The sequence below is a fragment of the Trachemys scripta genome, chromosome 20 (assembly GCF_013100865.1).
Source record: "Trachemys scripta elegans isolate TJP31775 chromosome 20, CAS_Tse_1.0, whole genome shotgun sequence".
Classification (NCBI taxonomy): Eukaryota; Metazoa; Chordata; order Testudines; family Emydidae; genus Trachemys; species Trachemys scripta.
Window position 1 is genome coordinate 18,140,641 of NC_048317.1, and position 25,362 is coordinate 18,166,002.

General features: G+C 44.7%; 1 protein-coding gene and 1 non-coding gene across 2 annotated transcripts; both read left to right on the top strand.

The window, feature by feature from the left end:
• Positions 1-25,362, top strand: PPP1R8 (protein phosphatase 1 regulatory subunit 8). Its single transcript, XM_034754180.1, has 7 exons — positions 1-143; positions 10,687-10,747; positions 17,898-18,051; positions 18,838-19,058; positions 19,569-19,713; positions 20,690-20,754; positions 22,797-25,362. The coding sequence occupies exons 1-7, from the start codon at positions 88-90 to the stop codon at positions 23,148-23,150; spliced, it is 1,056 nt and encodes a 351-aa protein (XP_034610071.1). The 5' UTR covers positions 1-87; the 3' UTR covers positions 23,151-25,362.
• On the top strand, positions 13,043-13,207 carry LOC117868457. The gene has a single exon (XR_004643640.1).

Consider the following 25,362-nt stretch of genomic DNA (forward strand, 5'->3'; position numbering starts at 1 on the left):
GCGCGCGGTGCATGCCGGGATCGCCTCCCGGCCGGTCCTCCTGATTCCCAGCCTGCCCCGGGCCCGCTTGAATGGGGTATATACAAGATGGCGGCGAACGCGAATTCTTGTGGCGGCCTGTCGCTATTCGACTGCCCGAGCTGGTGAGCGCGGCTGGGGCTGCCCGCGCGGGCGGGGCTGGGAGGGCTGGCACGGTGCGCGTGCTGTGGGGTGGGAGGTGCGGGGCAGGGCTGGCACCGTGCACTGGGGTTGGTGGCTTGGCCGTGGTATGGCAGAACCTCTCATTCAGCAAATTATTGGCCAAGGTGCAGAACTTGATATGCGGTGTGTGTCCTCAATGAGTGTAAACGTCTGATCAGTCAGAGGTATGGCTTGTGTGCTGGGATGAGAGCAGGACTCCTGGGTTCTATCCAGGGTCTGCCACTGATTCCTGCTGTGGCTTCCCCTTGCCTCAGTTTCTTTATCTGTAAAATGAGGATTAATAAACACTTTTTTTTCTCATGGGTGTTTAGACTGGGTAAGCTGTTTAGGAAGCATTTTGAATCTGCACAGTGAAGCAGCACACTTTGGGAGTGTGATTGTTACGCAGTGGTGCTCACCTACTTGAACTTGTGCAAAGTGCAGATAATTGAATTTCTTTCATAGCAACTTCAGATCTGAGTTCTGTTTTATATTTACTGTAGCTGCTGAGATAACAACACCACATCTGAAACATGCTTATGTGTTTTTTTTCCATAAATGTTTCCCCAAGATTTTAGTGAAATAGGGAATTGGAGCAGAATAAGCAAAAGCCTGACATGCACTTCAAAAGTGTGAGAAACCTGTTAACTTGAAATTGGCTGTGATTCCCTCCTCCCTCCCTCCCTCCCCCTTATACTGAGGGGGAGCCTGTCGGAGGGAATGCACAGGTAGAATGTGAAAGTATTATGGGCTTGGCTGCTATCTGTAGCTTCAAAGAGAACAAGACCAAAGGCCTATTTGGTCATCCACACCATCATCCGTGCACAGTGCAGGATTGTTTTCTTCAATGTATTCAAGTTCCGTGCTTGGTCTAACTTTAAATTCCCTAGGAGAAAAACTACAGTAAAAACATTGAAGTGGCAAAGTCAAGCACTCAAAAATCAGGAGATGCCAGTGGTAGCCTAATTCCAACCCTTGTTTGTATGCATGTGATCAAGTCTTTGCTGGCATGATCACCTATTTCTTCCGCAAGACCCCAGCGGTATTCAGTGGATAGTGCTCACCGAATATGTCTCTGTTCTACATTGCTTTTTATCCATCTCATCCCTTTGTATTGTCTCATGCTTTATTTACTGCACACCATGTAAACCTTGCACTTAATACAAAACTACTAATTTACTTATGTGCTTTTCTTGCATTCTCGTTGTCCTAGTATCTGAGAGATTCACAAACACTAAGGAACACTCCTGTGAGGCAAGATGGTGTTAGTTTTCCACCTATAAAATAGGGGTGTAGTATAGGGAGATTAAGCCCAAAATTGTTAGGCATCCATGATTAGCTGATACTTAAATGCAGATGGTTTGGGCCTGATGTTTCAGTCTAATTAACAAATTTATAGCATGTCATGTGCTCAAAGCAGAGAGCTATCATTGACTTCACTTGCAGTCATGAGTGCTTAGCACTTCTGCAAATCTTTCCCCAAATGTCTCAAGTCAGGCACCCAGAAAATGAAAAACCCAATTACTGACCACTTGTGAAAAGTTTTAAATGACTTGCCACACATCACATAGGAACTGTGTGGCACAGGCAAGTGGAGAATCCAATTCTCCAGAGTGTCATTCAACCATCTTAACCAGGAGACCATTCTTTTTCTTCCTTCGATCCCTTGCCTCTTCTGCGACACACCTTCCCATTTGCAATAAACAAGGTAGGGGTCCTATAGGCGACAGTCTCATTCACTACAGAACCACAATTCATTCCCTGAGCACCATCCGTCTCATGTAGGGCCCTCCCAATTTCATTGCCATGAAAAACGCATCACGGACTATGAAACCTGGTCTCCTCCTGTGAAATCTGGTCTTGTGTGTGTGCTTTTACCCTATACTATGCGTATTTCACGGGGAGACTAGTGTGTGTGTGTGTGTGGGGGGGGGGGGTCGCAAGGTTATTTTAGGGAGGTTGTGGTATTGTCACCCTTACTTCTGTGCTGCCTTCAGAGCTGGGTGGCTGGAGGGTGGCGGCGTCTGACTGATGGCCAGCTCTGCAGGTGGCAGCTCAGCAGTAAGGGTAGCAGTTCAGCACCCCCCCCCCTATAATAACCTCCCCCACAACTCCTCTTTGGGTCAGGACCCCTATAATTACAAACACCATGAAATTTCAGATTTAAATAGCTGAAATCTGAAATTTACACTTTTTAAAATCCTGGGGCCTTGAAATTGACCAAAATGGACAGTGAATTTGGTAGGGCCCTAGTCATATGCACAGAATGAGACAATAAATAGTATGTTAAAGGTTTATAATGCATACACACACATGGGTTTTATTAAAGTTGTATGTGTAACCTTCATTCTGGCACTTTAACTTTTGAGAGCTTGCAACCTGTGTCTCTTTTTAATTTAGGTTTTTAAATGTAAATTCTTGGCTTTAAAAAAAAAAAAAAAATTGGTCAGGTGAAATTATATTGACCATCATGTGGGTCATCGGCAGGATTGGGACCTGTAGGCCACCGACTTCTATAATTTGAGAACTGAGTATCTGGTGGTAGTAGTCATCCCTTATCCTCTATATGGACCAGCCACTAGAGGAGGAAGAGATGCACATTTTATCAGTGGGATTCTCAGATATTTTCTGGATAGGAATATTGAGACTTGGAAAAGAACTGAGGACTTCCAGGTTCTGGACTGGAGTGTGCCCTAGTCATTATACATCATCTTCTGTCCCTGGTTTCTGTCCCCTTTACTCCTGTTGTTCCCAGACTACACCTACTCACTCTGCTAAACTCCTCACCTCTTTGCATTCTAGTCAGACTGCTTCCTTCTCCATGGCATTGCGAGCACAAGAGGGACTGTGTCTCTGTTCTTAGTTCTGATACCTGGCATCATGGAAGCCTGCAGTGGGTGGGAGAAGCAATTGTTGGAAATGCCTTCCTTATGGAGCATGCTCAGTCCAGTTACCACACAGGAGCTGTGTGGGAATGGAGCATACTTGGTGCAGACAGAATCTTCAGGGAAGAATGCTGCTGGCTTTTAATAAACCTCTACAGAAGCATGTGCAAACTTCAATTTTTCAGAGGCTTTTAACTCATCCAAATTCACTGGATTTACACTAGAACAGCAAAAGCTGCATCTCTGACACAAGAGCAACGTCCCTGCCAAATTTCAAGTTCCTCCTCCAAAGCATGCAGGTGATAAAACTTCTCAGTTAAATCACTGAAAGCACCAGGAAAATGTTGGTTTGCCTAACTTTTCTCTTGAAAACAGCTTTTTACTGACACTAAAAAAAAAAAAAAAAAATTCAGTAGGCACCCAGAATGGAAAATTTCAGCCCCAATGTTTAAAGTTTGGCCATGTTATAAGTAACTCAAAATGGTGTCTTTGTAATAGAAAGTGTCAGGCATGCTCCACCATTGGTGTTTGTGTTTTAACCAGTTGTGGGGAGGAGCCCTGTTGCAGGTGGACTTTTTTTTTTTTCTTCTGATTTTGAAGTACCAGTCTCCAGTAAAGATCAAGAATTTCATGCTTTGTTTAAAAGCTTTACTGTTTGTTTATAAGTTCTTGTTCATAAACTTAGTTCTAATTTCTTCTGAACTGAAACATGGACGACAAGATCTTGACATAAGCACAGTGGTGGTTTATAAAAGCTGGGTATGTAAATCATATGTATACAGAGGGAACATGGCAAACTGTCCTCCAGTTATGTCTCCCTGGGCTGGAGAGGATTCGCAGGAGCAGGCTTCAGCTGTACAGTGTCCCTGAACTATCTGAATCCTTCATTATCCAAAAGTTTCAGGTGACCCCTGAGACATTTATATCATGCAGGGTGAACTTCAGTTATCTGTGTATGAAATATAACGTGTGATACAAGACTTGAAACTTTGGTTCATCAGGAGGCAGTTGGCAAGAGAATAGTTGGTTTCAGCAAGCAAGTCTGGAGAAGCGGGTAGTTGGGGCCTCAAGGCACTGCTAGGATCTACATAAAAATTTGGTGTAAACTAGAACATTTTAAAGATACAAGTTGCACTTCACAAGTATCTTTGAACCAAGGTCAAGCTCTCACTGGTGGAGAAGTCACAATGTTTGTTATCTGGAGAGGATGAATGCCTTCAGAGTTCAGGAAATTCTACCGTGCCCTACAAGCCAGGTACTGGGATGTATATAATGGTAATGTAGACCAAGATTTTATGAAAGAGATGGCTAAATTTAGGCTCCTAAATCCACATTTAGAAACCTAAATAAGTGGCCTGATTTGAAATTAACACATTAAAATAAAACTTGTCCAGCCCACATCTTTAACAGCTAACACATTTTAAAAAGTATTTTTAAAATATCTAATCTAGACAAGACCTTATTGTTGCAAAGACTTCTCCGAAGGTGAACTGAAGGTAACAATGTACTGTTGTTAACCTCAAATAATAGCACTGAGAAGTGTAAACTGTTCCATTTGTCGTAATGGTGTGTTAACACTCAACCCTAAAGATGACAATCTGAATATTGTGAAAAGGATACTGTCAACTTGAATTTTTTAACTGACTTTAAAAAATTCAGCTATATAATAAAGTATGCTATAATTAGCATCACTTCAATTTTTGAGAATTTCTGTGTTCTGTTTATAAAGGTCTCTTGATTGGGCCTGAAAGCACCAACCTCAAACATGTAAGGGCTCAGACCTCTTTCCCTCACCTTTCTCTGTGCACACACTCCTGTCTTCTCCTGTTTCAGTTTCTGCTTTGTTGCTGCTAATACTGATAAAAACACCTTGTTGCTGAACCTGAGAGAGAATCCACATGAACTCTCCACGTTTTATGAGTAATGCAACAAACGGTGAAACAGACAAATCAGTAATCTTTGCTAGAGTGATGTTGGGGATTACTTCTAACAATTCTAGATACAAAATTTTCAGATGGAAATCTGATTTTACAATTGATGGTGTCCTTTTAACCATTTCACTGCTGATCACTTTCCAGCCAGTGTATTTATCCAACAATCCCAAACCGCCTCCCTAGATGCTGAAAACTTGCACTGTGCCTTGCCCTGTTGCCAAGCCTGACACCTTCCCCCGACTGCTACAGTGCAGTAATCTATTTTCAGTACAGAAACCCGAAGCCTATTGAAAATGCAAGGGTAGTATTAATAAATGGAACCAATCAAGTTAACAAGGAATATTGTACTGACTGAATTATAGGAAAATACAATACAAACTTAAATTTCATTTTTGATGCTGTTGTAAACGCTTCACTCTGTTGCACTGAAATATCACAGAATCCACAGACCTGGCCTCATGATTTAAATTAAGTTTACCGTGGACCACACTGGGCTTTGGCAATAGAAGTTTTCTTCATGGAGAATGCCAAAATGCTTTACAGGTTGAACCAACCAAGCCAGGCTACACACAGGAATCTCTTCACCCACCAGGAGTGTCAGTGTAAAATGAGGCAACTACTTAACAGTGAAAATGAGTCCTGATGGGAGCCAAAGAACCGTATCCAATTGAAATTGCTACTTCATCCTTCTTCAAGAATCCTCTTTTTAGAACAGTTCTAAAGGAACGTCTTCAACTAGGAGCTGTACGTTGATAGATGTAAAGGCCAGAAGAGACCATTATGGTCATCTAGTCTGGCATGCATAACGCAGGCCATGAAATTTCATCCAGTGTTTCCTACAACAAGTTCTGTGGAAAGGATTTTATTCCCATGACTTTCATTCTCAGAAATGAGGAAATCTTTATCCAATTCCAGATCTGAGTTCTGAACAGATGCATCTGAAATTTCGATTTCATCTAGTGAGCCCAAGCCACCAGAATTCCTCCAAATATTGTAGGATTGATTCAGAGTTCTCAGCAAGACTCTTACTTCCAGATGCCCATTCAGCCTCTCCTCAGGAAGAATTTAAGATTGTGTGAGCTACAGCCATTACTATAATACAGGGGCGGCCAAACTTTCTGGCCTGAGGGCCACATCAGGTTTTGTAAATTGTATGGAGGGCCGGTTAGGGGAGGGGGATCGTGGCCCGGCCCCCACTTCCTATCTGCCCCACCCCCCAGGGCTCTTGTCCCATCTACACACCCCCGGTCCCTGTCCCCTGGACTCCCACCGCCCCATCCAACTCCTCCTCTCATTCCTGACGGTCCCCCTGGGACTCCTGCCCCATCCAACCATCCCTTCTCCCTGTCCCCTGACTGCCCCCGGAACCCCTGCCACTCCATCCACCTCTCCTCCTTCCTGACTGGCGCCCCCCCTCCCGCCCCCCGGGACCCCTGCCCCCATTCAACCCCCTGTCTCCTTCCTCCTCCAACCCCTATCCACACTCCCGCCCCCTGACCATCACCCTGAGCTCCCCTGCCCTCTATCCAACCCCCCCGCTCCATGCCCCCTTACCGTGCTGCCTGGAGCACCAGTGGCTGGTGGCGCTACAGCCGCACTGCCCAGCTGGAGCCGGGCCACGCTGCCGCCACTGCGCAGCATAGAGACCAGGCAGGCCGGGCTCTGCAGCTGTGCTGCCCCAGGAGCTCACAGCCCCACTGCCCAGAGCATTGCGCCTGAGCGAGCTGAGGCTGTGGGGGAGGGGGAACAGCGGAGGAGGGGCCAGGGCTAGCCTCCCGGGTCAGGAGCTCAGGTGCCAGGCAGGACGGTCCCGCAGGCCAGATGTAGCCCGTGGACCGTAGTTTGCCCACCTCTGCTATAATAGGATCATTCTCTGCAGTCTTGCTACAGCTCTGAGTGGGTTTACAAAGTCTTGCTGCAGTATCTGTTTATCTGAGATACCAAAAATTAACACTTATCTGTCTTGGTGGCTGGCTACTTAAGGCTCAACCTCCACAGGGGGTGCATTGTGCTTTTGAGGAAGTATTCATTGGAGCTCAAGATCAACAATAAAAAGGTGTTCTTCTACCCAACTCTACTTTCCACAGGAGGTGTTTTTGATTTCAAGTTGACAACTGCTTATCTTCTTCCAGGCAAGTTTTAGGAGATGCAGTAAACAAAGTACCAATATCCCAACTTAGACAACGTATGGTTCCATCTGAGGTTTCTGGGGCTAATGACCTCCTGCACCTGTCAATCCTTTTGCTAGACTCTGCTTGAGACTACTAGAACAATGTCTAAGACAGGTCTACTCTTCCCAGCTAGACAGCATTCACTCAATGATGATTCTGGCCCAAGATGGACAAGACTCCTTAACAGGGGGGACAGTTCCAAAGAATGCCTGTAAGAAAGGCATTTGTTCAACCAAAAATAATTGTGCACAGGTTTGGAAAGTCTCAGAACAGTGGAAAATCAAGAAAACCAGATCTCCCATAAATATTTTAGTTTGGAGAGAAATTCACTTGACCTTCAAGTCACTTCCTCTGCACATTCAAAACAGTATAAATCCTGGTGGAGAGCATCACACTGATATACTACATCAGTCATCAAGGGGAGCTTTCCCATGCCCCTTTTTGCAAAGAGAGAGTTCTGCTTTGAGTGGTGTATTTGTACCAGGAAGCCTGGCTGGCCATCTTCTTGGAAAAGACACTATTCTAGCAAACAGTCTCAGTAGTAGAAACATGATTCAGTACAAATGGCATGTTCCAGCTAGACTTCTTTGCTACAGAAGAAAATGAGAAATGGCCTGACAGGCCAGGCCTACACTACAGTGTTGCTCCTGCTGATGTAGGTCACCCGCTACACCGACTTAATAACCCAACCTGCACAAGAGGCATAGTGCTTAGGTCAATATAGTTAGGTCAACACAATTGTCAGTGTAGACCCTGCGTTGCTCACATCAGATGGTTCTGGTTGTGAGCCCCAGGTGGCTGACAGCCGGAGCCCTGCCACCCTGGGGCTTGGGCTGGCAGTTTCCCACACTCAGGCCTGGTCTACACCGGGCGGGGAGGGGGAATCGATCAAAGTTACGCAACTTCAGCTACGTGAATAACCATCAAGTATCAGAGGGGTAGCCGTGTTAGTCTGAATCTGTAAAAAGCAACAGAGGGTCCTGTGGCACCTTTAAGACTAACAGATGTATTGGGAGCAATAACCATGTTAATCCCAGGATATGAAAGAGACATATCTTTTATTGGACCAACTTCTATTTGTGAGACAGACAAGCTTTCGAGCCACACTGAACTCTTCTTCAAGTCTGGGAGAGGTACTCGAGTCACCGCTAACTGCAAGGTGGAACAGATTGCCCATTAACACTCTGCGGTCTGAAAACAAAAAGAGGGTGTTAATGGGTTAGATTGTTGTAATAAGCCATAAATCCAGTGTTTCTGATCAGACCATGATTTTTAGTGTCTACCAGTTATTGAGTTTAATTTCATAACCCACTAACCCCCTCTTTCCACCTGTTCCACCTTGCATTTAGCTGTGATGCTGGGGGTACCTTTCCCAGACCTGAAGAAGAGCTTTTGGGGCTCAAAAGCTTGTCTCTCTCACCAGCAGAAGTTGGTCCAATAAAAGATATTACCTCACCCACCTTGTCTCCTTAGGAACCTGAACAAGGCAGCCTGGATTGAGTTACTGAGTTCTGATCTAGCCTTTTCCAGTGAGTGTCAGATTTTGCTAGAATCATAAGGTTTCCCCATGTTGCTGTTAAGGGTAAACACCTTTATTCTGGTGGTGCCAAAAGGCCCCAGCCAGAAATAGGGCCTCATTGTGCTGCGCATTATACAAACATAGGTAAGAGACGGTTCCTGCACTGAAAGCCTTAGATCCTAAGCCCAAGTCTACACGGCACACCCTACAATGGCGTGGCTGTGCTATTGCAGCTGCGCTGTTGTAAGGTAAGCAGTATAGCCACTCTTCGTTGCCAGGAGAGAGCTCTCCTGGTGACACAATAAAACCACCCCCCATGAGGGTCAGTAACTTCATCGACAGGAGAGCAGCTCCAGCCAACAAAGCACTGTCCACACCGGCACTTTTCATCGTCAAAACGGTCATTTGTTCGTTTGTTTGTTTTTTCCCATCCCTGAGCGGCAGAAGTCTTAATGAAGAAAGTGTAGTGTAGACAAAGCCTGAGATACAAGGGTAGAGGAGGGAAATATAACATGAAATAAATTCATAGACAATGAATTGGCACCATTTTGTTAGCTACGTGTTTTCTTGTGTGTGTTTGGGGTTTTTTTGTTTAAACTTACAGGTAGAAAGAGGATGGGGAATGGCAGGAAGTGTAACGTTAGTGCAAAGAGTAGGGGAAGGAAGGAGTAGAAAAAGACAATCAAAGCTTCTCATCTGCCTAGCTATGAGCAGCAGCCAGTGTTTTGTAGGCATCAAAGCAGAAGTGAGTCTTTAGGAGGCTAAGGTAGCGGCTGGTCAGACTGTATACAGAGAGAGGTCTTTGACACAAAAACTTTCTGCTAAATTCTGGAGGAGGAAAGGAAATGAGGGATAAGGGCTGTGATTTCTTCTGTGTCCTTTGTTCAAACGTTTTAGATCTGGAAAGGCACATGCACAGCCCCCAACGTACTGTTTTCCACATGGTTCTGAATCTGAAGCATATCCCCAAAACATTGACCGCTGCAGGTAATCAATGAGGTGAACTTCAATTACAAATTTCTTTCCCAAGTCTACAGGCAATGCTCCAGTGTCACTGCTATTGTACAGAGCTTCCCAACAGTAGCAGAGACTCTGGTCTCTTACACTCCAGCTATTCAGAAATTGGTGGGCAGCATGTAGCTGATAATCATGTACACCTCTACCTCAATATAACGCTGTCCTCGGGAGCCAAAAAATCTTACCCGTAATAGGTGAAACCGTGTTATATCGAACTTGCTTTGCACCTCTTCCCCCCCCCCTCCTTCCCCCCCAGAGCACTGCTTTACCACGTTATATCTGAATACCTGTTCTATCGGGTCACATTATATCGAGGTAGAGGTGTAGTTGCATAGAACGTTTGAGCCGCACCAGAAGCAAGCAATGGGGATATTTCTAGTGGAGGAGGAGTAGAGTACCAGAGATGTGTCCTCACTGTTTCCCCAACAATCAGGAGGGTCTAAAATGCAGCAGTGGGGGAAACCACTGTCTCGCTTCTAGTAGCTGAAGGGAAAGGCAGGGGGCTTCAGGTTTATCAGATATCTACTAGCTAGCAGTTAATACAAGAGATGGGAGTCCCCAAGCAGGGTGCAGGGACAGCCCTTGTTAGGAACCCCAGCCCCTCTCCAGTTCCAGAAGCTGGGAGTTGGCTGCGTTTCTCACCTGGCGTTATCCAAGGAAGTTGTTAATGTCAGCACTATCCCCCTCATCTTTGTGTATCGCTTGTTGGTTGATTTCCTTTGATGGCTAGCAGGTTTCTGGTGAGTGTTTCAAGCCCATCTAACCTCAGTGTGCTGTGGCAACTGAATAACTTGGTAAGTACAGAGAGATTTTTGTCTGTAAGCAAAACAAATCTGGGACCTCACATACAGGACACTTGTGGGACTATTTTTTTTCACAGTAAACCTGGATTTGGTTTGGATTTGTTTGGGATTGATAGAATGATGGTATGATGTTAACAATACTACACATCAATATTTATTTCTCTCCTTATTTTCCAGGGCAGGAAAACCTCCCCCTGGCTTGCATCTGGATGTAGTCAAAGGAGACAAACTAATTGAGGTATGAAAATAGATGTAATAAGCATGCAGAAGGAGATGGGATTTAACCCATCTGTTGATGGGGAATTGAATTCCATTGCTTTATTTCCCAGTCTTCCCCCTCCATGTACACCCCAAAGTGACCCTTCCCTCTCTGTGTGCACCCCTAAGTGACCCTTTCTTCCACCGACACACTCTTTTTATTATTTTTATTATAAACAGTGATCCAGCCCCCAACCTTTCACCACAGCCAGCCAGGCTTAATGTTTGTAACTTATTTTAATGAAGTGCAAAGTCCCCATTGTGTACGTGCACTGGGTCCCAGTCAGGAAGCTGTGCTGTGCATCATCAGCTGCATGGTGATTGGGTTTAGGAACGTAGGACTGGAAGGGACCTTCCAGACCAGCAAATCTAGTCTCTTGCTCTCAGAGGTAGCCATTCACATAGTCATGTAAATAAATGTAGCATGCTCCATCTTAAAACTGGTTAGGTGGTTTGCCCCACTACTCCTACTGAAAGGCTGTTCCAGAACCTGACTCCTTTGATGGTTAGAAACCTTCCTCTAATTTCCAACCTAAATGTATTCATGGCCAGTTTGTGCCAGAATTCTCCTTTAGATTTGAGAGCTCTTCTCCATCCCTTGTGTTTTACACTTTCTCTCCAATGTATTTATAGAGAGCAACCTTATTCCCTCTAAGCCTTCATTTTGCTAGGCTTAAAAGAACTTGGCTTGTTTGTCCCTCATAAGAGAGGTTCTCCCTTCCTCTTATCCTAGCAGCACTTCTCTGCATCTGGTGAGTTTGAATTCATCTTTCTAGAACGTGGGTAAATCCCAAACAAAACACAATTAAAAAAAAAAAAAAAAAAAAAAAGCAAGTATTTCCAAAACTGTTGCTTTGTGCAAAGCCTTATTTTACCAAACTTAAATATTGGGTCAGAGTTGTCTGCCTATCCCCTAAAAGTATATATGCTATTGAAGGTTTTAGTGTAGCTGGTCTCGGATTCTGACCAGCAGTCCTCCTTGTCAGAAGTACTCCCGGAGCCTGGTTTTGTAAGCAGAAGTTCACTTAACTAATGCCTGGGGAGCCCAAATGTCCAATGCAAAGTAAGTAGTATTCAACTGATTCTGAGCTGCTTATTGCAGGGGTTTGTTACTATAGTTTGTGTGTAATATTTTTACAATAAATTTTAGGCAAGTTTTATTTATTTATTTTAAAATATTAGAGTTCAGCAGTGGGAACAAAACCATTCAGGGAGCCAAAGGTTACAAAGTAGGGGGAGCCAAAATAATGCTGCTAAGGAAGAAATTGGAGCATTAGGAATCTGAGGCCTGGTGAAGCGAACCCAAGGAGCTGGGAGTCATTGTTCACTGGCTTGCAGTGTGCGATATTGCAGGATCTTTGGCCAGCAAGGGAATATTGCCCCTGTCTCACAGGAGATTGGACCAGCAGATCAAATACATATTTTGGTTATGGTACCAAAAATACCATCTCTTCCCATTTAACAATTCATGTTCTGGAACTTATTTAATTGTATTCTTCCCAAGCCACAGTCCAGTTTTAATTCACAATCTTTTTCTACTACACAACATAACCAACCCAATTTGGGGGAGTGGTGAAAGAACCTAGAAGTGTTCAGGCTTATTTTAAGCACTTTGTTGATGTATCTCCTATCACCTAGTATTGTCTGTAATATAGTTTGTCTGTTGAGAAGGTAAGCTCCTTGGGACAGGGACTATGTCTTGTGTGTGTTGTATAGTGCAGAGCACGACCATAGTCAAATAGCGGATATTTAACACTTTAGTAAGTGATTCCCTCATTGGAATTCTGAAGTGCTACTCTGATTCTCTGGCATCCCTGCTCCGATTCTTTCTTGTCTTGTAATCGCCTATCCTGCCCTTCTTCCATACGCCATATATCACAGCCATCAACTTCAGGGTGCAAAATCTTCATCTTTCGATCATCCTGCAGGGCCTATATTCCAAGACTCACTGATATGTAAAACATCTGGCTGTACCATGAGTAAAGGCTGAATGTGTTGTGACATCAAGAACCTGACTTCACTGATTTTCATTGGTCAACTTCATAGGGCTGCAAAAAGAGCAAAGATAGTGACAGGCAAAGAGGATTTCAAAAATTTTAACTTTTTCTAATCTAGTGTTATTGGTAAAGGTGAAGAAATGTTTGTTCCCAACACATGACTTTAAGTTGACTGACCTTTTTAAGGGTCATCTGTTTAGACTAGTCAAAAAGCTCTGCATGTTTTTCTGTAGTTAGTGTTCTCTTACCTAGCCACTGCTAATCTTTACAGATTTACTAAGCACTTGATACTAACCGAGCTATCTGTATCCCAGCTCTCATGTAGAGATCTGAGATATATCTTGTGATTGCTGGGTCTGAGAAGTGCAATATTAAAACAAGCCATGAAGTATTAAGCTCAGCGTGTAGAGGATCACACTGGGTTATAACTCAGAGGCACAGAGGAGTTTCAAGCTTGTCTACACTTAAAATGCAACAGTGGCGCCACTGTAGCGCTTCAGTGAAGATGCTACCTACGCCAACAGGAGGGGTGTGACAGTCTATGTATGTGAAGTTGAGATTCTACTGTGTAGTTGTTACTGAAATATTTTAAGTCTGGGTAACATCCACAAACCATTTTTCAGAGACAGACACACTGGTACCCCCAGACAGATATCAGTAAAGTCAAGTGGACTATCACTTGCTTAAGCAGCCATTCTCCTGCAGGGGGAAGGAGTGAATATGAAATTTATATTGCATCTCAGGAATGTTTCAGCCCTCACGTCCACAAGGGACTGCATGTCATCTACACCTCAATTGGGGGTCGGGGGGAGATCCTCAAAGGGGGGAGACTGGTATGAGAGAGAGCTGAGTTGGAGGTCTATCTCTCTACTCATGATATCAACAAACACTTGACTCTGAACTGGGGGAGTGGTCCCTGGCTGAAAGGAAATCCAGCCTGTGAACTATTACAACTTGTGGTGAAAGAGTCTTGCTTTAAACTCCATTAGCTTGTTAAAGTTTAGGAAGTAGCTTGCGTTTTTATTTTCTTTTGTAACCAATCCCGACTTTTATGCATTATCACTTACAATCTTTCTGTGGTTTGTTTATTTTAACCAGTATATGTTTGGATTAAAGTGTGTGGAGGGAAATAAGAACAGAAAAGCATAAAAAATGAGCAAAGGTGCAGCAGCTACAAAGATGGATTTGGCCAAATTGAAGTTGAAGGAGACTTATGTGCAAAGTGAGTGTCAAAGTCCGAATGCTAACCTTTGACACTTGGTACTGGTGTAAATGAACAATTGCATTGACTCTCCTTGGGACTAGAAATAAGAATGAAAAATTCCTAGGTCAGCTCTTACAGTACTTTGAGCACAGTATCCTGTGGCTTCTAGGGATTTAAATACCCATGTCTGGTTCTGCTCACCCAGTAGGAGGGAGTTGGTTGAGAACGTGAGAATAAAAGGGAAACTTAGTACAAGGAAGCACCAGCTCCTTGACTCTCCCATAATAAGAAATGGGATTATAGACTGCAGCTCCACAAAGCTTTGTTCAACATCTTTATTAATTATCTGGATGATGGGTTTATTTCACCCTCAGGAAGTTCGCGGATGACACTAAGCTGGCGGGAAAGGTAGATATGCTGGAGGGTGGGGATAGGGTCCAGAGTGACTAGACAAATTGGAGGATTGGGCCAAAAGAAATCTGATGAAGTTCAACAAGGACAAGTGCAGAGCCCTGCACTTAAGAAGGAAGAATCCCATGCACCGCTACAGGCTGGAGACCGACTGGCTGAGCAGCAGTTCTGCAGAAAAGGACTTGGCGATTTACAGTGGACGAGAAGCTGGATACGAGTCAGTAGTGTGCCCTTGTTGCCAAGAAGGCCAACGGCATATTGGGCTGTATTAGTAGGAGAATTGCCAGCAGATCGAAGGAAGTGATTATTTCCCCCCACACACCCCGTTTGGCACTGGTGAGGCCACACCTGGAGTATTCTGTCCAGTTTTGATCCCCCCCATTACAGAAGGAATGTGGACAAATTGGAGATAGTCCAGCAGAGGGCAATGAAAATGATTAGGGGCTGGGGCACATGACTTATGAGGAGAGGCTGAGGGAACTGGGGTTATTTAGTCTGCAGAAGAGAAGAGTGAGGGGGGATTTGATAGCATCCTTCAACTGCCTGAAGGGGGGGCGGCGGTTCAAAGAGGATGTAGCTAGGCTGTTCTCAGTGGTGGCAGATGACAGACCATTACTTCTTGTTCTCAAGTTGCAGTGGGGGAGGTCTAGGTTGGATATTAGGAAACACTATTTCACTAGGAGGATGGTGAAGCACTAGAATGGGTTATCTAGGGAGGTGGTGTAATCTCCATCCTTAGAGATTTTTAAGGCCCGGCTTGACAGAGCCCTGGCTGGGATGATTTAGTTGGTGTTGGCCCTGCTTTGAGCAGGGGATTGGACTAGATGACCTCCTGAGGTCTCTTCCAACTCTAATATTCTATGAAAGGTATTGAATTCAGGAAAAGCACCTGGGGAACTGAATCTAGTGAGTAAGACCCTTTTGGAAGAAGCAATAAATCCATTGGGGTGAAAAGTTTGGGGAATTCTAAAACCTGCCATGATTAAGGTGCAGCTGACCTCAGAATTAAAAGTGCAAAGCCATATTGTCTGCTTCTTGTTAAGAAATGCTCAGATAAAATATATGAGGTCTTGAGAAAAATCTCTATGAAATTTATTCCAGTGCTTAACCATTCTGACAGGACATTTTTTCCTAATGTCCAACCTAAACCACCCTTGCTGCAATTTAAGCTCATTGCTGCTTGTCCTATCTTCAGAGGTTAATAAGAACAATTTTTCTTGCTCCTCCTTGTAACAACCTTTTATGTACTTGAAAACTGTTATGTCCCCTCTCAGTCTTCTCTTCTCCAGACTAAACAAACCCAATTTTTTCAATCTTCCCTCATAGGTCATGTTTTCTAGACCTTTAATCATTTTTGTTGCTCTTCTCTGGACTTTCTCCAATTGGTCCACATCTTTCTTGAAGTGTGGCGTCTAGAACTGGACACAGTACTCCAGTTGAGGCCTAATCATTGCAGAGTAGACACGAGAAGAAATTCTTCTGCTCTTGCTTACGATACTCCATGTCCTTCATTACTTTAGAATTAATAGATCTCATCCTCTTAAACCTAGTTTTTATTCATAGATTGTAAGAGGAAACCAAGCTTTCCTGCTTTTTCAACTCCCAATTGGCTTCTTAACTTTGAAAGAACTAATCATTGAACTGAACTAGTTGAGTAAACTGAAATGAAGAAAATATCTTTGCACCTGCAGAAGAGGCTACTGCCATCAAAAACTTGTTCATCACTTCAGCAAACTCTGGTTCCAGGTGCTTAGCCAGTGACTTCCACCAGTTTAGTTTCACCAAGTTATTTTAGACTTTGCAACAGAAGTACTGCTTAATTTTATTTAATTTAAATTAGTTTAAAATACTATATTTTATCATTTAAATTAAAAACCTTTTTTTTTTTTTTTCAAATTATGAATTTGTGTTCACTGATGTTGCCATGCAGCCCACTGCCCATTCCATCAGATTGTATGAATAGGAGCCCTAGCTTGGTGCTATGGGCACAGGGAAAATGTCAGCTTTTGTTGGCTAGGGTGCTATAATGGTCCTATATGCGTCCACACAGAGGCAGAGTTGTGTGGTGTGCAGCGGCACCTTAAGTGAGCATTTCCTGGTCTTCCAGTGTTTGAGTTGGAGGTTTTGCAGTTCCATGACTTAGAAGGGCATGGGGACTTTGTGAGTCACTGTATTTGTTTCAATCTTAATCCATCCAGACCCTTATCCTCTAAATTACTTTCCCCATAAGCCACATCGCATACTTAACCGATGCACATATGTCAACCCTGAATATCAGCTGCACCTGTTTCTGCAGTTCTAATTAAGGTTTTGTTACGCCATGAGGAAGATTAATGTGTGGTGATGGCTAGTGTTTCCTTACTATCTGCAGGCAGAAGGAAGTTCCTTTTGAGTGTATGGCCTGGTCCACACTAACCCCCCAGTTCGAACTAAGGTACGCAAATTCGTAGCTGAATTCGAAGTACCTTAATTTGAACTTACCGCGGGTCCAGACGCGGCAGGCAGGCTCCCCCGTTGATGCCGCGTACTCCTCTCGCCAAGCTGGAGTACTGGCGTCGACAGCGAGCACTTCTGGGATCGATCCGGGATCGATTTATCACTTCTAGACAAGACGTGATAAATCAATCCCAGAAGATGGATTGCTTACCTCCGGGTCCGGCGGTAAGCAAAGTGTAGACCTACCCTATGTCACTTGTCAATGGAAATACACTCTATTGGCATTAGGGCATAGTGTCTCATAATTTGGTACCTTGCTTTTTTAGGGTTTACATAGAGGGGATGTCATGCATGCCCAACCTTAATCCAGTTTAAGCAAACGACTTTGTTTATACAATAAGTATGGAGAGCTAGAGTAAGAAGGAAAAGCTAAGATGAGTAACAGAAGAAATGGGCTGATAGGTGGATTTGATTGTGGGTGAAAACACACTGGAGAAACCAACTAGGCTAAAGCAAGCTCTGGAGAACACAATGTAGGCACAATCCTACATAGGACTCGACATTCTGCATTGGACCCAAGGTCCATCTAACCAGTATGGGGTCTCTGACCGTGCCCAGTACCATATACATCACAGGAAGGTGTGTGACTCTTTCCCTCCCCCCCCAGCCTCATCCTAATACCTAATAGTTAGATTGGTTTAAGCCCTGAAGCATAGTGTTTTATCCCTTCCAAAACTCTGTTTTGCACTGGCCTCAGGGAGGTGGACTGGATAGGACCTAATAGATGTCTTCCATCTCCAGTTGCTCTGATCTTATAAAGCAGAGCTTTCTTTGAATTTCCTTTGATCAGTTCAAGACAACATTGAAATGTTTTCCGACAGATTTTAATATGCTGAGACCATGTCACTTCCTATGTCGTGCATAGTCTTTCCTTTCTCTACTAATTTGCTAAAGATTTGTGTGATTGTGATGGGTTTTGATCTGTTTGCTTCATGTTCTAGAGTCCATGTTTTTAGGAAGATCTGGGAGATTGTATGACTCTGATACGGTAATACTGTTATTTATTTAATATTCTACCTCAGAAACTGATCATTGATGAGAAGAAATATTATCTATTTGGGAGAAACCCTGATCTGTGCGATTTTACCATTGATCACCAGTCCTGCTCTCGGGTCCATGCTGCCTTGGTGTATCACAAACATCTTAAGAGGGTTTTCCTCATAGACCTTAACAGCAGTAAGTAACTTGGCATTTAACCAGGGAGCGGGTGTAGGGTGATTTGATAGTTTGACTGGTTGGATTTTAAAGATGTTTGAAAGAATGTTTTGATGCATGAGGATTGAGTTTAACTTTTTATTGACCGAGAACTTGTAACACTTCCAATGCACTACATCCCAATGCTCAAACCTTCTTGAACATCCCCAGAGCTATATTCCTTTTCATTCACATTTTGCCATGTGGGGAAACAATGGCCATCTCGGATATGAACTAACATGCTCATTCTGAGATTGACGCAAGCAGCGGGGGGTAGAGGGACTCCTTGCGTCACTCAGTGCCCCTCCCTCATTCAGCGATTGATGAGTGTTTTCAGGCTCTGGAGTGGATCAGAGTGGTAGCATGGCAGTGAGGTTCCAGAGGGACTTGGCCTTCCCTTCAAAACTATAATAAGCTTTTTTTTTTTTTTTTTTTTTAATCAAGTTATAAAGCTACATCTCCATTGTGTAGGGCACTTTCTCAGGATCTGGAACTCAAGGGAGCTCCAGCCTGTTCCAAGAAGCTGGATACAAGCAGGGGATGGCTAGAAGTGTTAGAGGAAACCTGAAACCAAAGTGTGCTTGTCATTTCTGTTTGAGTTATTAGGGGAGTGCTGACCCCTTGGTGTCTGGGAGTGAGCCCCCTGCATGGGATGTTCGGGTGATAGCGTTACTGCAATGACGTGTATATCCAGGTTTTGACCTTACGGCAATGTTCCAGTTCCCCAGTGACAGTCTGTTTTTTTTTTCATTCTGATATTCTCCTCAGCACATGGCACGTTCTTGGGTCATATCCGTTTGGAACCTCACAAACCCCAACAGATTCCCATTGACTCCACAGTTTCATTTGGTGCCTCTACGCGGGCGTATACTCTGCGAGAGAAGCCGCAGACACTGCCATCTGCGGTTAAAGGAGATGAAAAAATGGGCGGTGATGATGAGGAGCTCAAGGGCTTACTGGGCTTGCCGGAGGAGGAGACCGAGCTTGATGTGAGCACCACGAAGCATTGTGCCTCTTACTGGATAGCACTCCCCACCATTGGCTTGAGTGTCCTTGGGGCTCATTTCCCTGGTGCTGTAAATGGTTTTAGGGGTGTCTGCTGCTGGCAGGCACTCACAAGCCATCTCCTGCCACTAGGATAGGCTTGCCTTCATGCTGCTTTCCAGCACCTCTTGTATAACAGCCCAGTGACTTTTCTGACAGGCACCCAGCTGTCTTCTTCCACCCCAGCCAGACCCACGCCAGGTCGCTGGCAGTTCCCCAGCCCTGGTGCTCGTTCAAACAGTGCCTGCTGTAGCCCCATCACCTGCAGTCAGTTAGTGGAGGGCAGACCAGGAGGGGGACCGAGAAAGTGCAGCTGGCACTTCTGCCCCATTCTTTCCTTGAGGTTTAAGGCTGGGGCTAAGTCATGTGCTGTGCTGTTAACTCTCACAGCTCTCAGATGGCAGCTTCGTGCGTTATAGCTGCACTGACCATTTCCTCCCTGATGGTGCCCTTAGAACCTGACCGAGTTTAACACAGCCCACAACAAGAGAATCTCCACGCTCACCATAGAGGAAGGGAACTTGGATATTCAGAGACCAAAAAGAAAACGGAAGAACTCCAGAGTGACGTTCAGCGACGATGATGAGATCATTAATCCAGGTGAGCATGTGTATCTTGCCCCTCCATCTCCTCACCCCACACCCCTTTGAGAGCCTGCGTGCTAGTATCCCATATTTGGAGTCGTCCACCCTCACCATGGCCAGCGAGCCAGTCAATTGGAAAACACAGAAATCTGAGTTGGGGACTGGCCCACATTTCCCCACGTTGGTGTTGTGCCCTCCGAGGCACTTCCCAGCTGAACCGTACTGCTCTTGTCTCCTGAGAGGAGTACATAAGGTCCCTCAACGCCGACAGCTCCTGAGCCACTTGCTGAGCACCCAGACGGCGCCCCTGAGGTGCTAGAGGCCGGATTTCCCACGGCTCAACACCAGCCGTGCTGAGCTCTCATACTTCGGTGTCTAATGGGAGCTGAGTGTTTTTGAAAATCTAGCCCTAGATGCTTTGAGCACCGGTAGTTGCAGGGATGGCAGGCCGGAGTTTGGATCCACAGCTCGAATTTCCCCTGCTAATCTGCATGGGCGGCTGGGGGGTGGGGTTAATGGTTAAATTCCAGTTAACGGTAAGCCTAATGCTTAACCATTTAACCTTTTACATCCCACTTCAAGCATCAGCCAGCATGAGTTGTTCAGGTTCCTTATTTCCAATTTGAATTTGTTTGTCTGGAAGTTGAAGCTTGGCAAAGTCAGTCTGGAAGGAAGGTGGGTAGGGTAAATTAACCATTGGAACAACTGTAAGCTAAGCAATATCAACACACCCATCCCCAAGGGTCAGCAATTCTTCCAGCTCTTCCCAGCCTGAATAAATTAGGAGCCCACTGCCACTAGATGGCCTCAGCAGTATGAAGGATCTTAGTTTCTCTACTGTGCACATGCAGCTCCTGAACTGCGACTTTCTGAAGGGAAGGTCCATGTGACACTTCCATATAGAGGGGCGCTTGCATGCCATGTGCACACTGCAGTGTACATCCCCTCTTGGAGCCTTCATACTAAAAGCCTAATCCTTCTCATGCTTACAGAGGACGTGGACCCTTCAGTCGGGCGTTTCAGAAACATGGTACAGACAGCAGTGGTCCCAGTTAAGGTACAAACTAACTTCCAAATCTAACCAAAAATCTTCATCTGTAATTTGTAATCTGTAACGTGAATTATTGTCTTAAATATTGTGCCTTAGGGTGGTGGAATTGTCAGTGTTTTCTTTTTGTGTTCAGATGGATTAAAGGGAAACTGGCTGGTCTGTTCAGGTTCATAATTTAGGCAGCGTTTACAAAATTGAAGATCAATAGAAATGTCCCAAATAATTTTCTAAAAATTCGTTGGCTGTGTTTTTTGGTATTATGTGGTGAGAGACATAAGAGCAGTGATGGCCCATGCACGCAGCCCATCAGGGTAATCGGTTGTCAGGCCATGAGACAGCGTTTACATTGACCATCTGCAGGCACGGCCGCCCGCAACTCCCAGTGGCTGCGGTTCGCCGTTCCCGGCCAATGGGAGCTGCGGGAAGCGGCACGGGCTGCAGGGATGTTCTGGCCACTGCTTCCCGCAGCTCCCGTTGGCCAGAAATGGCGAGCTGCGGGCGGCCATGCCTGCGGATGGTCAATGTAAACGCTGTCTCGCGGCCTGACAACCGATTACCCTGAGAGGCCACAAGTTGCCCACCACTGGATTAGAAGCTGGCTAGGGGGCAGAAAACAACAAATAGGAATCAATGGTCTGTTTTCTACACAAGAAAAGGCTAACGGTGGGTGTCAGAGAAAGTTCCATATTAGGACTGGTGAGGTTTGATCCATTCACTTTTTCTGTGGGAAGGCAGGGAACAATGAAGTGGGCAAGTCTTCAGATGGCACCATTATGTAAGCTACTCAGGACTAAAGAAGACTGAGGAACTTCAGAATAGCCTAACAGTGTGATTGCAGATGAAATCTCATATTGACAAGTACAAAGTAATGCGCATGGGAAGGAATACTTTGAGTTACTCATAAGATTACTTACATTCTAAATTAATTATAACTGCTCTGGAAAAAGACCTGGGTGATCAAAAGCAAGACACAAAATCTGCCACTCATAATCCAGAGACAGCCCTGTTTGTCAATTTGTATCCAGGTAAAGAAATATACTTCAGAAACCATGCCCACTCAGCCATGCCTTCTGGACACATGCAGGTCGGGCAAGCAAGCTCAGGAGGCAAAGATTGGAAGCTTAGTCTATTCCATAAACTAAACCCTACCTAATGCTTCCAGCACTCAGGACTGGTCTCTGCTACAGAGTTCGGTTGACGAAAGGCAGTTTACGTCAACCAAATTATGTCAGTGTGGACACTACAGCCTTGCTCCCACCGATGTAAGTGCCGTACTACACCAACATATTAACTCCACCTCCATGAGGCATTGGCGTAGTTAAGGCAACAGTGTCCATGTAGACACTTCATTACTTACATCAGCTGTTGGCTGTCATTCTTGTCAATGCTGGAGCTGTGAAATTGACAAAAAGGCTGGAAGGTTCCCTGCTGTGAACCCCACACCTGGCTCACAGCTCAGCTTGTCATCCCAGGGCAGGTAGGTGCACTCTCTGCCTCAAGGCTGGGCTGCTCCACCAAGCTCTCCACTCTGAGGCCGGGCTGCCCTCCAGGCTCCCAGCAGGGAGCTCCACCTGGAACTAAGAAACTGTGCTCTCAGCCCCCCCACACTGCCCCTGTTTAGTCGGTGCAAGCGCTCCTGGTGAGGACATGCTCCACTGACAGAAGGAGGGTAGTGGTTGACCTGAAAAACCACCGTAATTAATTACTGCAGTGGCTGTGTCTCGACTTAACTTAAGTCGACTTAAGTTTGTCATGTAAACATGCCCTCAGTCTGTCCTACACTCTGCATCAGTGAGAGCTTTGGGAGTGACTTCAATGGCAGCCCCAAAGGAAAGCCAACTGGGGTGAAGGGGAAGAGGATAACCTGTCCATGTCTGTGTAACTGCTTCATATAGGACAAAGCTATGTGTGGCGTGCATGGTGACCATTTGTGGTGTGTGAGGAGAAGGTGAAAAAATTAGCTGGGATCCATTTAAAGTGGCTTCTTGTTCTGGACCTCCATGCTGTGAACCATTCACTAAATAGTTCTGTCTTCCCTCCAATTGCAGAAGAAACGGATGGAAAACCCAGGCTCGCTGAGCATGGATGAGTCTGTAACACGGCGCATGCAGAACTTCCCCTACGGTGGAGGATTGTATGGTGGCCTGCCTCCCACTCACAATGAGGCAGGTTCCCAATCGCATGGCATTCATGGGACAGCACTCATTGGAGGCCTGCCAATGCCCTACCCCAATCTTGCCCCAGAGGTGGACTTGACTCCTGTTGTGCCATCGACAGTTAGCATGAACCCTGCTCCCAACCCTGCCGTCTTTAACCCTGAAGCTGTGAATGAACCGAAGAAGAAGAAATATGCAAAGGAAGCTTGGCCAGGCAAGAAGCCCACCCCTTCTCTACTGATCTGAGATGGGCTTTGTTTGGGGGTGGGAGCGATGAACTTGAGAAACTGTTCCCGTGCAGTATCGTCTTTTAAAGTTTGTCCTAACCACATGTAATATCAAGATTGGAGGAGTGAAATGTCCCTCAAAGATCTGTCTTCAAAACATTTTTTTATGTCTGTAAAAAAACACATCTCCCACCTCCTTTTGAATCCAAAGGCCTTTTCCCTTGGACATTACGCTCCATAAGTTAAAAGGACACTGTCAAGTAATTCAGCCCCCAAATTTATGGCATGATCCTGCAAACACATCAACTAGTTGTAGTGCTGACTACTATGAGTAACCTTGCTCCAGCTAGACTGCTCAGGGCAGTATGCACTACCTCAAGAGTAAGTGTGCCGGGGCAGGCCTAAATTCAGTACTGAATCGGGCTTTTGTGTGTAACTTTAAAACATTACAAAATGTAATATAAATGGAATGGCTTTTATTGTTTTACCGTTACAAAATCACATAAAGGCTTTTAGTTTGGCTGTAAACATTCCTTTGTACTTGCAACCTGAAACATTGCAGCATCTGGATAGCTCTTGAGAAGCTGGAGGTGAAATGGACAAGAAATAAAAGTGAAACTGACTTATCACCCTCTGTTAAACACAAAAGGCAAACAGCAAAGAAATGGTTAGTGTGAACTCCTTTTTAAAAACCCTTCTGCTCTAATATTCAAGGTGTTACAAAGAACACAAATAGGGACATTTGATTTTTTTTAAAGTATGGTCTTTAATCTTTCAGCTGAAATTAAATTATCTTTTATTGAAGAAAACACACACACACACACACACACACACACACACACACACCCTTAAGATTTGAGAGCATACAAGGTGTCATGGGTCTGTGATTAGGAGCAGCTAGCCAGCCAACAGCCATGGGTTGGTCACATACAAACTACATGGGTTTTAATGATTAAAGAATAAACCATGTGCACTCTTTTGTATTTTGTCCTTTTCCCCTGCTAACAGCAGAGGGCAGGGGTTAAAGACAAGCAGCAGATTCCTGAAATGATGATGGTACTTTCTCAGTGGAATGTAAAATCCTGCCTCATCTAAACAAAAGCGGTTTTCCGAGCTTGGGTACACAGCGCTCTGGTCTGACCTCTGTTTTCTTTCAGTTGAACAAAATGAGAAATTTGACTGGGAATACTCCTGCAAATCCTCATTTTTAGTTTCTAAAACTGAAATTTTATGTTCATTCAGTATTTTGCTTTAAGTAAATACATAGAGAAATCAGTGCTGCGTTGTCCTAGGCTTATTCAGGAGCCTTTATATTGTGTGATTAAAACAGTTAATCTAATTAGTCACCATATTATTTTTGGGAATTCCTTCAGAATATGTGCCCTAAAATACGATGCAACATCCCTGGCGGGTCATTAGTAGTGCATTGTGAGGAGATACCTGGCAAACTAGTGTTGCCAAAACCTGACAGCCATCAGAGTTATGCTGCCTTGTAATGTATCAGATCTGGCCATACCCCCTTGAACTGCTTTGGACAGATGTTCCAAAATCAGTGTAATTTTTGCTTCTGCAGAATGACAAATTCTATCATGTTTGTGGTATAAAAATGAGCTAGTAACTACCCCAGCCAGGATTGGTTGAAGTCCCTTATGGCCTGGCTGGTTCCCTCCCCCTCTCCACCATGTCTGGCTCAAACTACTAGATGCTGGAGCTTTTCCTGGTGCCATTTCTCCATGGTATGATTGTAACACACCATGTTTTAGGTTGTCATGCCAAATGGCTTGTGTTCCTCCTTAGTCGTTCCTATTCCAAATCCTCCAAAGTCCACTTACAGACTTCCTCCCTAGATTTTTAGTTCTTCTTCCCAGGCTGTAGGATTTTTCTCTTTCCTGCCTGTCTATGTTATGAAGGCAACTCTTTAGGATGTGACCAGTTGGGGCAAGTAAAAGTTGAACAGACTTTATTTTACAAGTGACTCTTTGCAAGATCTCCCTGGGGAAGGGGAACTTTCCTGCTTGTTGTTTTGAAGCTCTTCTCCTCGTTGGGTTTGTACAAGCTCTCGTTATTTCAGAGCTCTATGGCTATTATGGGCCAGGAAGGAGGGGATGGCATGAAACCCATGGGCTTTGTACAGAAGTTTGTACATTTGTGTAATAGGCCTTTTCACACTTTCTGTTTAGCTTTTTACCTGTAACCTTTACTACATTGTAAATTAAATGCAAATTTTGTCA